Source organism: Pithys albifrons, chromosome 12 (assembly GCF_047495875.1).
Source record: "Pithys albifrons albifrons isolate INPA30051 chromosome 12, PitAlb_v1, whole genome shotgun sequence".
NCBI classification, from domain to species: Eukaryota; Metazoa; Chordata; class Aves; order Passeriformes; family Thamnophilidae; genus Pithys; species Pithys albifrons.
In genome coordinates, this window is record NC_092469.1 from 13,586,585 (window position 1) to 13,600,509 (window position 13,925).

At 45.5% G+C, this 13,925-nt stretch overlaps 2 protein-coding genes across 2 annotated transcripts in view; both read right to left on the reverse strand.

Moving 5' to 3' along the window:
* Positions 1-4,854, reverse strand: part of AMFR (autocrine motility factor receptor) — a 31,219-nt gene extending 26,365 nt beyond the window's left edge. The window contains exons 1-3 of the mRNA XM_071567580.1: positions 4,447-4,854; positions 3,003-3,095; positions 1,012-1,176 (exon numbers count right to left, since the gene is read on the reverse strand). Of these exons, the coding sequence (XP_071423681.1) occupies positions 1,012-1,176; positions 3,003-3,095; positions 4,447-4,668 (480 nt within the window). The 5' untranslated portion in view covers positions 4,669-4,854. The remainder of the gene's footprint in view (positions 1-1,011; positions 1,177-3,002; positions 3,096-4,446) is intronic.
* Positions 4,855-6,370: 1,516 nt separating this feature from the next.
* NUDT21 (nudix hydrolase 21) lies at positions 6,371-13,840 on the reverse strand. Its single transcript, XM_071567780.1, has 7 exons — positions 13,629-13,840; positions 11,125-11,325; positions 9,870-9,933; positions 9,132-9,221; positions 8,387-8,462; positions 7,903-8,017; positions 6,371-6,661 (listed from the first exon to the last, which is right to left on the reverse strand). The coding sequence occupies exons 1-7, from the start codon at positions 13,742-13,744 to the stop codon at positions 6,640-6,642; spliced, it is 684 nt and encodes a 227-aa protein (XP_071423881.1). The 5' UTR covers positions 13,745-13,840; the 3' UTR covers positions 6,371-6,639.
* Between the last annotated feature and the right edge of the window lie 85 nt (positions 13,841-13,925).

A 13,925-nucleotide genomic window follows, 5' to 3' on the forward strand; every position in this document is an offset into this window, starting at 1 on the left:
TTCACCCTAGTTGGATATACAGAGTTGACTCCCTCATGTTTTAAATGGGTTCTTTCTTACTTCTTTATATCCAGTTCAGCTCCACATGCCCCTGTCTTTGCAAGGCAGATCACACACGTATCATTTGTTCAAGAAAAAAATTACGATACATGCTTTGAATGCAAGAGGAATATAATAATGATTTCTTCCCATGTGACCTTTGTTCTTTCACAGCTTTCTGAACAACACCAAAAATACCAGATGATTGCCTTGTTAACTGCTGTCTCCATTTTCCTAACCCCAGACAATCTAGTTCCAAGTTTAGTGCTCAGCTACCTGTGAATTAACAGGCCTTGTTGGACATTTTAAAAACCTGCAAAGCACAGAGTCACCAAAAAAATTCACCAATCCAATTTAGGACAAACTTCTTTTCCAGGAGAGAGGAGCCTAGGAAAATGCATGCCCATATATAGATGCTTAAAGGCCAAGATTTACTCTCCAAATTTCAGTTCCTTCTTCCTTGCCTAGCCTTCAACTTCTGCATCTCTACTAGATTTATTCTTGGTATCAACAGAAAGCAAATGTAGCTTAGGCAGAAAGTTGCACTGTATGTTGTAAAGACACTGGCTGTCAAAATCCAGCAGGTTTAAGTGGGGCAGAGAATCTGCAGAAACAGGTCCATAGGCCAATCCTAAATCTAAGGGATGTTCTGTTGTCAAGATGTCTTCACTAAGGAGAGCTATGAAGACATCTCATGCAGTTATGTAATAGTAATTACAGGGCACATATAAGGAGCAATTTATCAAAGAAAATAAGTATCTTCAGCTCCATTTGTCTCCTGGGAAAACTGAAGGAGTAAGATTGACATTACACTTTAAAGCAAGTATTTGAAGCTACTGGGATGTGCACGTGTTCAGTGTCACGAGGTGGGGAAAAGGTCTAAATGACCTGTTTGTAACCTATCAGGAGCCACTGCCTGAACCAGAAACAGAATTTGCATCTCCAAAGAGACAGCTCTTAATCAAAACTTACATATTCAAAGCGATCCTTGCAGAGCTGAACCATCAGATGGAGAAACACAAGTCCAGAGAACCACAGGCACCACATCACCACTTCTTCCACTGTCTGAACATTCAGCACACCAAAGATGAAGATGAACTTGTAGAAAATGAAATTCCAGAATTTATCCTTGAGGTGCTGGAATGGAAGATACTTGGTTACTGTAGTGAAAGCACTGACAATCCACACGCAGTGGGAAGAAGAAGGGGAAAAGAGAAAGGGAAAGAAAAAAAGGTGGAAGGAGAAATGCAATAATACTTTGGCATACACACCTTGAGTAGTATCTGTTACCTTTACTAAATTAAAAACCATTAAAAATATTAGCAGTCCTTAGTATTCAGATAGTCTTTAGTACCACAGCACCATAACTGTGCCCCACAGCACAGAGCACAGTTTCCTGCCATACTTCTAAAACAGAGCTCAGCACAAACCAAGTCTGATCTCAGTTCGATTCTCTACACCCAAGCAACACAGCCACCAGGCTGCAAACACAAAGCCCTCTTTGCTAGAAGAGGTGCCACAGTTGGTTATTCAAGATGCCTAAATCACCTAGCACCTTGCTTCCAAAAACCTGACAAAAAGCACAGATGATCAAGAAAAGATGACAAAGTCTGTTCTTAAGGATCACAAAGCCTACAGTGGAGAATGAGATGCATAAGCAATGAAAAAAAATTATTCCCACGCATATGCGGTATGAAAGAAACAATATCATGCTCTCAAGCAGCAGACAGCAAGTCAGCTTAGTAGGGATGAAAAAAATTTATGAAACAACATGTTTTGTTAAAGAACACAATGAAATCACCAGGAGTTTGGTTAAGCCAGGCCCAGAATTCCTTCACGATGCTCCTGTTTAGGGCTCTCCCATATTAATAACATCTTTCCTTTACATGAGAACTGAAGCATATTCCCACTGTCCAAACACAAATGGATCCACACTGCCACTGCTTTTCACTTCACTTTTCAACAGGGTAGACAATATTCTGGAAACCATCACTGGTTAAAATTCCACATCCTTAGAGTTAATATGGGCTAGAAAGAAAATCTGAGGCAGTGCAGTTTGATAGTGCCTTGGTTTTAACACACCACTCAGAGACCCTGCAGTGTGTGAATTACAAATGCAACAGGCTTTGAGAGATCCACAGTTATTAATGAGGCTTGATGTGCCTCAGTTCTGCATGTCAAAAATCATCATGGCCTGATTCCTCCTAAAGAACTGCATTTACAGACTTTTTTTTAATATGTGACCACATTCAAACCACTGCTGCTGCATCTACAGAGCAACTTAAGCACTTGCCTTTCTTTTTAAATATACAGATACTATTCAAACTCCTGGTGCTGCTTTCAGCTTCTGCAGGACCTCTCTTTAAAAACCCTGGGCTATCATGATTCCCTTGCTGAATTTTTAAAAACATTCTCACTTAGCCCTAGAGCAAGACTAAACAGCCTCGGTTTCCAGATCTGCTCACCTCCTTTCTCTGGAAAGTTTCACTTCTCAGTTTTCTCCCTACTCCCTCCTAAACCTGAGGGCTGATAAACCACCTACTCAGCATATGAGGATGGACAGCACTTCTCCAGCAGTCAAGGCACAAAGAAGAGGGAACTCAGACTGCCAGTGCTGACAGCTACAAAATGCAATGGAGAAATACTGCCAGGTGCAGACTGGACAGAGAAGAACATTATACAAGCATTTTGAAGTGAGGTAAGAAATCTGACAAAGCTCATTAAGGAAACAGGATTTTCAAGCTGACCATGGGCTTATAAAATAGAATAGGAAAAATTCCCTCAGAAATAAACTGGAAACTTGTGGCTGTGGATATACTGGCTAACCAAATGGTAAGATTCATGTTGTTCTAAAATTTTACTTTTCTTGTGCACTTTCAGCAATTCCATATAAAAACATATCTGTTGTTACGTGTCACAATTTCCTAGGGTACAATATCCAAGGCACTGTGTTGCTGTCTCACCTGCCTCTCGCTGACACGAAGAGGACCAAACACCATACACTGGATTACCTTGGCAACCAGCATCAGAAAACAGCAGGCAGTGTTCACCAGCACCTGGAAAGAAATAAAGCAGTCAGTGACAAATACTTCTGCCCTACTTAGAAGAAGGGAGAAAGAGAAGGGGGATGAATAAGTCTAACAAAACCTGCCATTGTTCACAAAACAGTATTAGTTGCCTTTTTTTTTCTTGGTGAAATTTAAGCCTGGCCTCTTCCAAGACCCATGTAGCAACTGATAAGTCACTTAACTTTTTTCTTCTAGAAATACTAACACTGTCAGTTTGATGCAGCAGTACAGCCAACAAACTGACCTACCTCTTCACAATAAATCATTTTATACAGACTGGCAAACTTCAGCACAAAGGAACATGGGGATGAAACTTAGAGATCACTGAAATGCTCATTTTGTCTAACATATGGCAGATGAGAAAACTCCACTTTGGATCTGTTGTTACAGTAACAAGACTCAAGGGTTGCCTCAAACAAAACATGCTGAATAGTACACACCCCTTCAGCAACAACGCTGACTAAACCCTTCTTGGGAAACTGCGTTAAAGCAAAGCAACAAGGAGAACACATGGACCTGGGAAAACTGCTTCTCACACTTGACAAAGACACGTGTAATTGACTTTTGACCTATGCAGGACACTAAAAAAGCAAGAAGGGGGATCATGAAGCAGCCTCAGCCTGTCATTTCTAAAGGGCATACAATAAACTTCTCCAGGACTATTAATTTAAGGTCCTGAGACCAGGTTTCAATGAAGATGAATGTGTTTAGTCTATTAAAAAATCAGCACCTCAGTCAAGCAAGCATGTTGTGAAGCAGATATCCAACTACTGCCACTTTTGACTGACAAACACATGAAAAGTTCAACAGCAAGAGCTCAGCAAGGAGGTTTCTGATATCCTCTGAGATCAGTGAGCCAAGATTCTTATACTATTGCCAGATTTGGGTTTAAAGAAATACAGATTTCTTTTCAGATTTCTTAAATGGTGAGAATGTTCCCTCTTACTTACATGACTTTAAATATTATTAAAAACAAGGCAAAAAAGGAAAAAAGGTAGGTAAGGCTTAGGTTCGAGCACCTGGCAGTCCCTTACTCAGACTTTTGGCAGAGCAGGCGGGGCGGTGCTTGGGCAGCCCCAGCGCAGCCCCGGGCCGGGACCGCGGCGAGGGCTGCCAGCGGAGAGCCCCGGGCCGGGCGAGCGGGGCCCGCTCGGGACCGGCACAAGCCGCGGGCCGAGCCCTCGGGCTCAGGCGGCTGCCCGCGAGCAGTTTGCAAACAATAAGCAAACACCCCGAGCCCTCCCCCGCGCGCCGCGGGAGGTGCCGACGAAGGCCGTTCCCGCTCCCGGTCCGCCGCAGGCCGCGGCCCGCAGGCCCCGCTGCCCCGGGGCTCGCTCACCCAGACGCAGAGGCTGTCGGACAGCAGGTAGTAGGCGACGTCCAGGGCCCTCGGGCCGGCGCAGCGCTGCGACTCGGCCGACTCGGGGCCCGGCGGCGCGGCGGGCGCCTGGCTGAGGGCGCGGTAGGCGCTGAGGCCGGCGCCCAGCAGCGCCAGGGCGCTGAGCGCCGTGTAGGTGCGGAGGCTGGGCCAGGGGAAGCGCTCCAGGAACAGCAGCGGCATCGCGAAGCCGTCGCCGCCGCCCGGGCCCGCTCGCGGCCCGCTGCGCTCCCGCGGCACAACGCCCGCCCCGCCGCCCCTCCCCGGGGCCGGGCGAGCCGCCCCCGCCGCGGAAGGCAAAGCCGAGCGGCCCCGAACCCCCCGCCCCGGCTCCGGGCGCCGCGTCCGCCCGTCACCCGCGCGCTGAGTCACGGCCGGGGCGGCGCTTCCCGCGGGCCGGCCCTGCCCTGCACCCGAATCCGCACCCGCGTCCGGACAGCCCCGTGGCGGGGCCGGGGGACCCTCAGGAGCCTCCCGGAAGCCTCCAGAGCCGCAGCCACGGGGTCGGGGAGAAGGCGGCAGGCGGCGCGGGCAGCGCCCTGCCAGGGGCAGCCGCAGCAAGAGTATCTCCCCAACTACCATGTGGTAACGGAAGGTGAGGGTGCTGTTAAATGCCAGGGCTCAGAAGCGGCACTCCACTTTGTTCTTGGAGGAGCCGAATTCCAAACCTGCACCTGCCCTTCCTCACTTCCACAGGCAAAAATGGTTCTGTTCTACACTCCCAGCTTTATTTCTCCTATCTGGCAGCTAAGAAACCATCCGTTCTGCTCAGCAACTGCCTTGGACTTCCAGCCATAGCACCAAAGAGAACAGCCCTACCTCTACTTTTTCCAGCATTTGTCAGTACACTTGCCATATGCACGGCTTCAATCTGACCAAGGCACAAAGCTGTCAGGATTGTTCTGTACATTGCTTACCAGTGCAGATGGCAGCAGAGCCAAGCACTTTGGCAAGACTCAGTTCTCTTGGCAGCAGGCATTTTCCAACCCTGCCTTCATAAAAGAGGACAGTGCAGAAGCAACAGTGCACCTTCTGAGCAGAGACAGAACTTGGAAACAAATCTTTTGAAGACTGATTAAGCAAAATTATGGAAGGCTAAAGGCATTGGGACATCTCACATCCAACTGGAATTTATGTTTAGCCAAGCATGTAAAAACCCCAAAATTAGTAAGATTGATTTTTACTACCTGCAAGAGACTGAAATATTGAGGAGATAAAAGTATAAGCACAGATATCCCTCGCAGGACAACAGCACAGCTCGGCGTAACATGGGACCACTTGCAATGGCATTGGCAAAGCATTTCAACATGACCCCAATTCTGTCCTGTAGCTATGGAAAAATATGCAAAATTCTCTTCACTTTCCCTATTTTAACTTTATCTCAGGCCAGTCCAACACAATTTTTTGGGTTGTTACTATCTTAAGGGGGCACAGAAGGAGCATGTTGCATCTCACCCAAGCCCTGTACAAAAAGACCAATTCTGGTCAAAGGTAAAGGCTACAGTTACCTCTAAGTATTCATACTCCCTCAAAACAGCAGTTCGGTTCTCCAAGTTAAGACTCAAAACTATATTGCACCTACTTATACTGTTTCAATTTCTCCCTGATCCTAATTCCCTGCTCAGGGATGCAGACCAGAGCATTTGAATGGGCCCTGAATGGCTTAGCTCCTCCTCTGGTTTCCCAGACCTTCTGTACTCCTGAAGAAAAGTAATAAAAGTTTAAAATATGTCTCTAAAAGTAGGAGACAAACAAAAATTAAAAAACCCAAACAAACAAAAAAACCCCAAACCAAACAAAAAACCCAACAAGAAAACAAAAACACCCCAACCAACCACCCAAAAAACTCCAAAAGCCAAACCAAACCCAAGACACAAGACAAACAGAATTTTAACCATTTTATTTAATGTTGTACAAAACAAAAAATTGGTGAGTATTACAATGAAAAGGGATTAAAACACTGGTATCACATTGCCATCTCTCTACCTAAGCAATTGAGATTCACTTCTCTGTTCATACCATAGAAACTTTAATGGCCTCCAGGAACACAAAGACTTAAAAAAATCCTTGTGTCACACGTACTTTTTACTCTACATTTTAAAGCTGTGCTCACAGAGACGGCTTCTTCTATCAGGAGTCCAGGTAAACAGGAATTCAGTTGTAAATAAAGTTGAACCTAAAATTAAAAGGATTATACCAAGTGAAAAATTTTCATTTTTTCTATTTAAGGTTACTTTTGAATTATTATGCAAATACTTTGTTTCTGCTCTGGATAAGCCTCAACTTGACAGGACAAAAGTACACTTTTTAGTATGACAGCTTTACAGTCATGTTCAACAGCCAATCCTGCCCTAACATTTCACAATTGCCTCTTACAGCCGCAGAATAAATAATTACTAACACTTCATCTCCTAAGAGAGTTTCATAGACACAAAAATCCCAGTGACAGTTACATTCCTCCATCAGCAACTCCTCTGCAGTGTTTCTGCTGTCAGGCCAACCTTACATATTCCATGGGTAACATACAGACATGGCAGAAGACAGAATTCTTCTCAACTAAATTTCACAAATAACCGTGGAAACAAGCCTCCCTCTCAACTTCCAGATGCCCAGTCTTTGGATGCCTCTACTGTACCACTACCCAACCAACACCTGTCTGCATAACAGCCAGTGGTTTGCTGGTACTCAGAAGTACCTGGTGTTCTTAGAGGGGGAAGCCAAAACTGGGGCTGGCTAAAGAAAAAGAAATCCGGCAGGAAACAAGCCTATTAAGGGCAACACCAATAATGACACTCTGCTAGCAGACTTTTTTCATCAAAGTAGGAGGATGACAGAACTACTTCCCTGAGGAAGAGCTGGCAGGCTGTGGGACACCTGGCATGTCTGAACGAACATTCACTGAAATAAGAAACCAGCGAGCTCTGGAGACCTGAGGCACAAGCCACTTCCAGGTAAGAAAGCCAAAGAGTGTGTATATTGGGAAGAAGAAGGAAAAAATACAGCTGTTCTACAGATGTCATAAAAATGCTACACATTACAAACTGTGGCAGAGTCTAAAAAATGCATCACATTAATCAGCAGGAAGCTGTGATAACATGCACACCTAATTCAGTGCTTCAACCTCACATCTTGGCTTTTACTCTCATGCTGTCCCCAGTACCCACAAGAAGCTGTTCCTTAGTCTGTGCACAGCCTCATCCTCACTGTCTTTCAGGTTTCTGAGCTACAACTGCTGAGTAGGACTTTGGTGCCAGCCAGTTATGATCACTGCCTCTAAGCTGTCCATCACACCTTGTCTGAGACAGATTCCTTGGGATAGCAACAACCTTTTCAAGTTGGTTTCTGCAGTGCCTTGCCTTGCTCTGGTGTCCCACAAGCAAATGTGTTCCCAAGAACCATCACACAAACACAATATACCTGCTCAGAAGTTGAGGAAGGCTGGAAATAATGGGTCCATATCCTGGGGCATTGTCATAGAGCTCAAACAAGGGTGCAGCAACCAGCTTGTAATTTTTGGGGACTGCAAACAAAGCTAAAAACAAATACAAGTTGATTAATAAGAGAAACCAGCAAACATTCAGCCAGAGTATCATCCCACACAGCCCTCAAAGCAAGATCATTACACAGAGCATTTAAGCACATTTATTCCTTTTCTAGTTAAATGTGGGGTGTTCACATGCTGAACACAGACTGATGTAGGAGCAGGAATGAGAATTTACTAGGAACTCATGTTCAAAAGATCATCTACCTTCAAACCCAACACCAGCATAACTTTGTTAGTAATCAACTATAAACAACTACAAGCATATGAACAAAAACTTGCTACTACATTTCCTTGTGTGAAATGCAAGCATTTAGACATTGTTACAAATACCACCCTTTGCTGCAAACAAACACCTACCCTTTTCTTGAAGCTGGACCAAAAAAAGCTTTTTGTGCTCTTTTGGCTTTGTAATATGAGCTGGGATATAGGGATACTAGAAGAAAAATGGTAAAAATTAGTTGAATAGAGCTTTGAAAATATTGTGCAATCTTAAGTGCTACTTTATAAAATAATCAAGCACTGTGCAAGCTTTCAATGTGTCATATTTTGTTCTTTCATGGCCTCTAATAGAAAAAAACATTTTATAAGAAAGTCCTTAAGAAAGAAATGCTATTGCTGTCAGAGCTATTAACAGGATCTAAAGAGGCACCAATACTAACAAGCAGTTAAAGCAACCCAGTAAGACAGAAATACATAACAGCAAACTGAGCAAGGATTTTCAGTATACAAAGCTTTAGAAATGGGGTAGTGAGACTAATTTATTCACAAGGCATCTGTTCCATAAGCAGCAGTGCAAGAGTTTCCACTGTGGCGATAAAAGCAACGAAAGCAAATGGTGCATCTGTCTCAGCACAAAATTGAAAGCTATTACACCCAGGGGTTTCTCATCCACCATGACAGGTGTGAGGAGGGAGACAGGAGTTTCCAGAAAAAAAGGTTGTAGCTTCTCCTCAGTCACAAAAAGGAGATGAAATAGGTAAAAACCAGAAAAACTAACTGTTCATGCAGCAGGTACTCAAAATGCCCAATCAACAGGTTGAAGGCTTTTGGAAGTACAATCAGTACTTGACTTAAGAAGATGGCAGCCCACAGCAGCACTCACCTGTGGAGGTTCAAAGTTTGGTCTCCACCAGTTGCCAATGCAGTCATCAATCACCCAGTCTTGCTGGACACCATCCTGACGACCCAGTATCTGCCAAAAATCCAGTAACAAAACTCTAACTAACCCAAGTCCATTTTTTTAGAAAACACATACTGGAAGAACAAAGACTTGCTGTAGTGTCTGAGGTAGTTCAGAACTGCTCCGAGACAGCTTTCAACAAAATCATATTTTTGTATAAAGTGGAATTTTTTAGTAAAAGCCTCATCTGGCAGGACAAGGCCACTTCAGAGAGTATTTCAAATTCCATGCTCTACTCAGTTCATCTGAGTTCCATCAGACCAATGGGAAGAATGAAATACATTGTGACACTACCTGGCAGAATTAATTCAGGCTAATGGGAGAGCATTTAGAGTTATGGGTGCAATGGGAGGGCTCTGTCAAAGGGAAATCCCCATCAGTTGTGCTCCACAACGTATTTTATTGCTCATCTGCACACTCACTTGCCTGAAGCCAGACAGCAAAGCTGCAAATCAACACAGGCCTTGAGCAGCAGGAGTCAGCCACACTCATGATGCAGATAAATGAAAACCACTGCTTTATTTGTAACTACCTGAGAACATCACAAAAGCAACAAAACAACAGCAGTGATAAGATGACTACTCTAATGTTTTGGCTTATTCTGCTAATTCAAAAATAATGTAGCATTCTGCTATAGCAACACAACAAAAGAAAACAGACCTCTGTCATTAAGCGTTTGAGCCCTTCTACCTCATCTTCTCCTGGATTGAGTTCACCACCAGGTCTGTTAAAATAATCAATGATGAAAGCTAAAGTTACATTTTATTGCATTTACTAACTTTCATAGGTAAGTTCAGAAGTGCTTCCAGGCAGGGAGTTACAAATTCTTTTATGGTCCTTAGGTCAGAAATTTCAAATCTAACTTTGAAATTGAAGACAGCAGGGTAAGTTTTCACCAAACCCATGACTAAAATGGCTACTTATGTCCCTTGTAAAAATAACTATTATATAAAATACTTTCAGCTGAGCAGAACAAAGCATAAAAACACAGATGATAATGACTGGGACACTTAACAGTTTTAATAACAATAACCAGAAGTTAAAGAAAAGGTTTGTAAATACTGCCTGTATTTGTTCTTATCTCAAAACCAGCACATACTGAAGCAAACAGGAAGTAGAAAATAAAACCCACATGGGGACCCATCCTGCATTTGATGCAGAATTAATGAAAAATCTAAAATCACATTTTCATCAATACAGCATTTTGTAAGTCTGTTTCACAGTCAAGCCCCAGTTTACCCACAAACACCCTTCAAATCAAGATGTGAAAAACTAACCTAGCTGTAAAATCAGACTTCACACATGCACAAAGCTGAGACTAAACAATATAAATGTTAAAAACAAGAGCAAGAACACAATCAGGATAACCTGACACCAGACAAGGCCATCTAGTTTAAAAAAGAAAACAAGCACCACCACCATCACTAGGATTGTATTCAAACACTGAAATTTCACTCTGACCCTGATAACTATGAGATGAACTGATTTCCTCAGGTTTAGATGCCCACTTTTCTTGCTATCCCAGCTCACCCAGCAGCTTGTAAACAGGTATCATTCTGCATTTAGAGGAGGTTAGTTCTTGAACTCCACTTTCACTTTCTAGGCATAGCATAACTACTGAAGCATAACAGCTTTCACAATGTAAGTACAGCAGACTAACTGCTGACAATGAGTTTTAAACAAGATTTTAATGTAGTGATGCACCATAATGGAGATTCAAACTAAGTCACCCCCCTCTGAGCAGTCAGACTTCAGATGAAAACCCCACCACTCAAAAAAGACTTTCCAGACTAAGTCTTGGCAAGAAATGAATCCCACTCAAAACATCAATCAGTTGGCCACCATTTAACCTCTAGCCCACAGATTTGGTGGTCTGTAACAATAAACTGAAGTTTAAAGTTTAAGAGACACTTACAGCTTGAAAAAAGTTGTACCCAGCTGCAGTAGCAGCACGTGGGGGAGCCTGTGCTCATGCACGATCAGAACCCCTTCCACTGTCCTCCTCATGCCAATCTTGTCAAACTCCTCTCTCATGCGCTGGAACCGCGCGGCCACCGAGCTGTCCTTCTCATACAGCGGCTCCTTCGTGCCGAACGTGTAGTTTGTCAGAGGATACCTGTGAAGGAGGGCAAAAATGTTACTGCACAGCAAGACACCTCACTTTAAATCAGTCTGACACAGCACGTAGTCTAAAGCAGAACCTTCTGTGTTTAAGGGGTAACTCACAGGGCAGGGCTAAAATCCTTGTTGGTGGCTCACAGACAGAGCTGCACTATGGACCACATGGGCACAGACAGCCCTGCTGAGCCACACCAGCCTGGTGCTGGCTCAAAAAAACGGAAAGAAACCCAGAACAACCAACTGTTATTCAACAGCTACCCTCTGATCTCCATGCCACAGAGAAAAGGCAGCTAAAGCTCCAAGAGAAGCTGGAAAAGAGACAGGACAGAAAAGGTCTGCAAGGGGGAGGGGGAGGGGGAGGGGGAGGGGGAGGGGGAGGGGGAGGGGGAGGGGGAGGGGGAGGGGGAGGGGGAGGGGGAGGGGGAGGGGGAGGGGGAGGGGGAGGGGGAGGGGGAGGGAAGGGGGAGGGAAGGGGGAGGGAAGGGGGAGGGAAGGGGAAGGGGAAGGGAAGGGGAAGGGAAGGGGAAGGGAAGGAAGCTGCACAGGACTGCAGTTTTACTCTGCAGATGTAATGGAGGGGCTGAAAACTAAACTGTTAGAAGTGGTTTTGTTTTGAAGTGGGAAGTCAGGCATCTGGATCAAAGAAGAGGAGAAATGCTGAGTGTCTGAGTGCAGGGTCAGAGCCTGGGGTAAGATAAAGAGTGTGAGCAGATCCTTCTGTTGAACTGGTGCTGGGCCTCTGCCCTCTCAGGGCAGTGCAGGGGAAACTCAGCAACTTCTCCAGGTAAGAGCGACTGAAAACAGTCAGAAAAGAAAGGTTAGGCAAGAAATGTGTCAGTCCCAGAGAGCACAGAGGGCAACAGGGGAATGGCGTTGTACAACTAAATCCATGTAACACAGAGCACTGATGGTAGCAGGCCCGGAGGAAAGACAGGATTACCCATCCAAGTCAAAAAGGTGAGGAAAACAGTTTTTGGGAGAGCAATGATGAGTTATCAACATGGTTTTACTGACCTGTGGCACTCAGCAACTGAATTAACAGAATAAAAGTCTGACCTCCTGAGGAATGTTTTCCTTGAGATGCATTTTGTCATTGATTTTTTCCTCAATATTTAATCATATCAGATTTAAATAGTACACACTCTTTCCTCTCAAATTGCAGCCCCCCAATTCTCCTCATATTTTACAGTGGTGAAAGCACAAAACAGCTGCTGTTGAGCCTTTTCTCACGTAGACAAGTGAGACAAAACAACCAGTTTCCAAACCACAGATCCATTTACCAGCAAGCTCTCCCATTAGCACTGATAGTTTAATCTACATTTCTTTTTCCATTCACTTCCACTTTTAGATAGACAAATACCTTTATTAATGACCCATTATGCAAACCCCTACTATACTATTGTGGATGCACTAGACTGTACATCAAAACCCTTAGCCTAGACTCCAAAAAAATTATTTTGATAACACAGTTTCCTGATGAGTCATTTCTTCAGAAACCCTACAGAAATATTCCAATCTCTAAAGCTCATACTTGAACTTTCAAAAGAGTCTCTGAATAAACTCAGCTACACCAAAAAAAAATGAAAATATTCATCATTCAGTGATGAATAGCTGAAATTGAATATTGATTGCTGCAGTTAACATTTGCTGGTTTTTGCAACTTGACAGATGTGTTTAGCAAAGAACACATTCCACATCCACCAGAGTTTACCGGAAGAAGATAAAATATATCGTTTCTCATTAAAAAATAAGTAAATACTTATTAGCAAGTACTTTATATCTATAAAGTTTTCTCTGGTAGCAACCACTCGGAATTTCAACGCCAACACCTGCACCAGACAATCCGCAAACACCACGCACATCCATCCACACCCTGCTGCCTGCACGGGGTCAGCCCAGACCCCAGCGAGGCCAAGTGTTTCTCTTTTTCGCCGTTCTGGATACCCCTGAGGGAGCGGACAGCGCCACTGTCTGTGATGCTCATCACGCCGAACCCCTCCCTGTGCTGTTGGGGCTCACACCTCCCGAGGCAGACGCTGTTTCTAAAGCACTTTGGCCAAGGGCTCCACACCCCTCGAAGGCCCTCGGGACCCCCCGTGCGGCTCCGCAGCCCCTGCGAGGGGCAGCCCCCCCGGCCCCCGGGCTGTGCCCCCGCTCCCCGGGAGCCGGCACCCTGTGGCCCTCGCATAGCAGACACTGAGGAAGGGAAACCCCAGCCGGGGCTGCCGTGGGAGCGGGGACGGACTCGGCAGCGGGAATGGACAGGGCAGGGGCGGGCAGGCCCCAGGCAGCGCTCACAGGTTGATGGTTCTCTCCAGCGTGAGCGGCTTCGTCTGCTGGATGTACTTGTTCCCGAACTGGTTCACCCCGCGGGGCCAGCCGGTCTGCGAGCGGTTGGGCGGCACCACGGACATGGCGGGAGGCGGCGGGAGCGGAGCGGGCGGTCAGCGCTGGGCGGCGGCAGCGGCGTCCGCCATTAACGCGCGCCGGCCCCGAGCGCCGCGCGCCGCCTGCCGGGACCCGCCCCCGTCCGACCCACCCATTGGCCAGCGGCGCCTTGTCCCGCCTTCAGCGCCATCCGATTGGCCGTCGGAG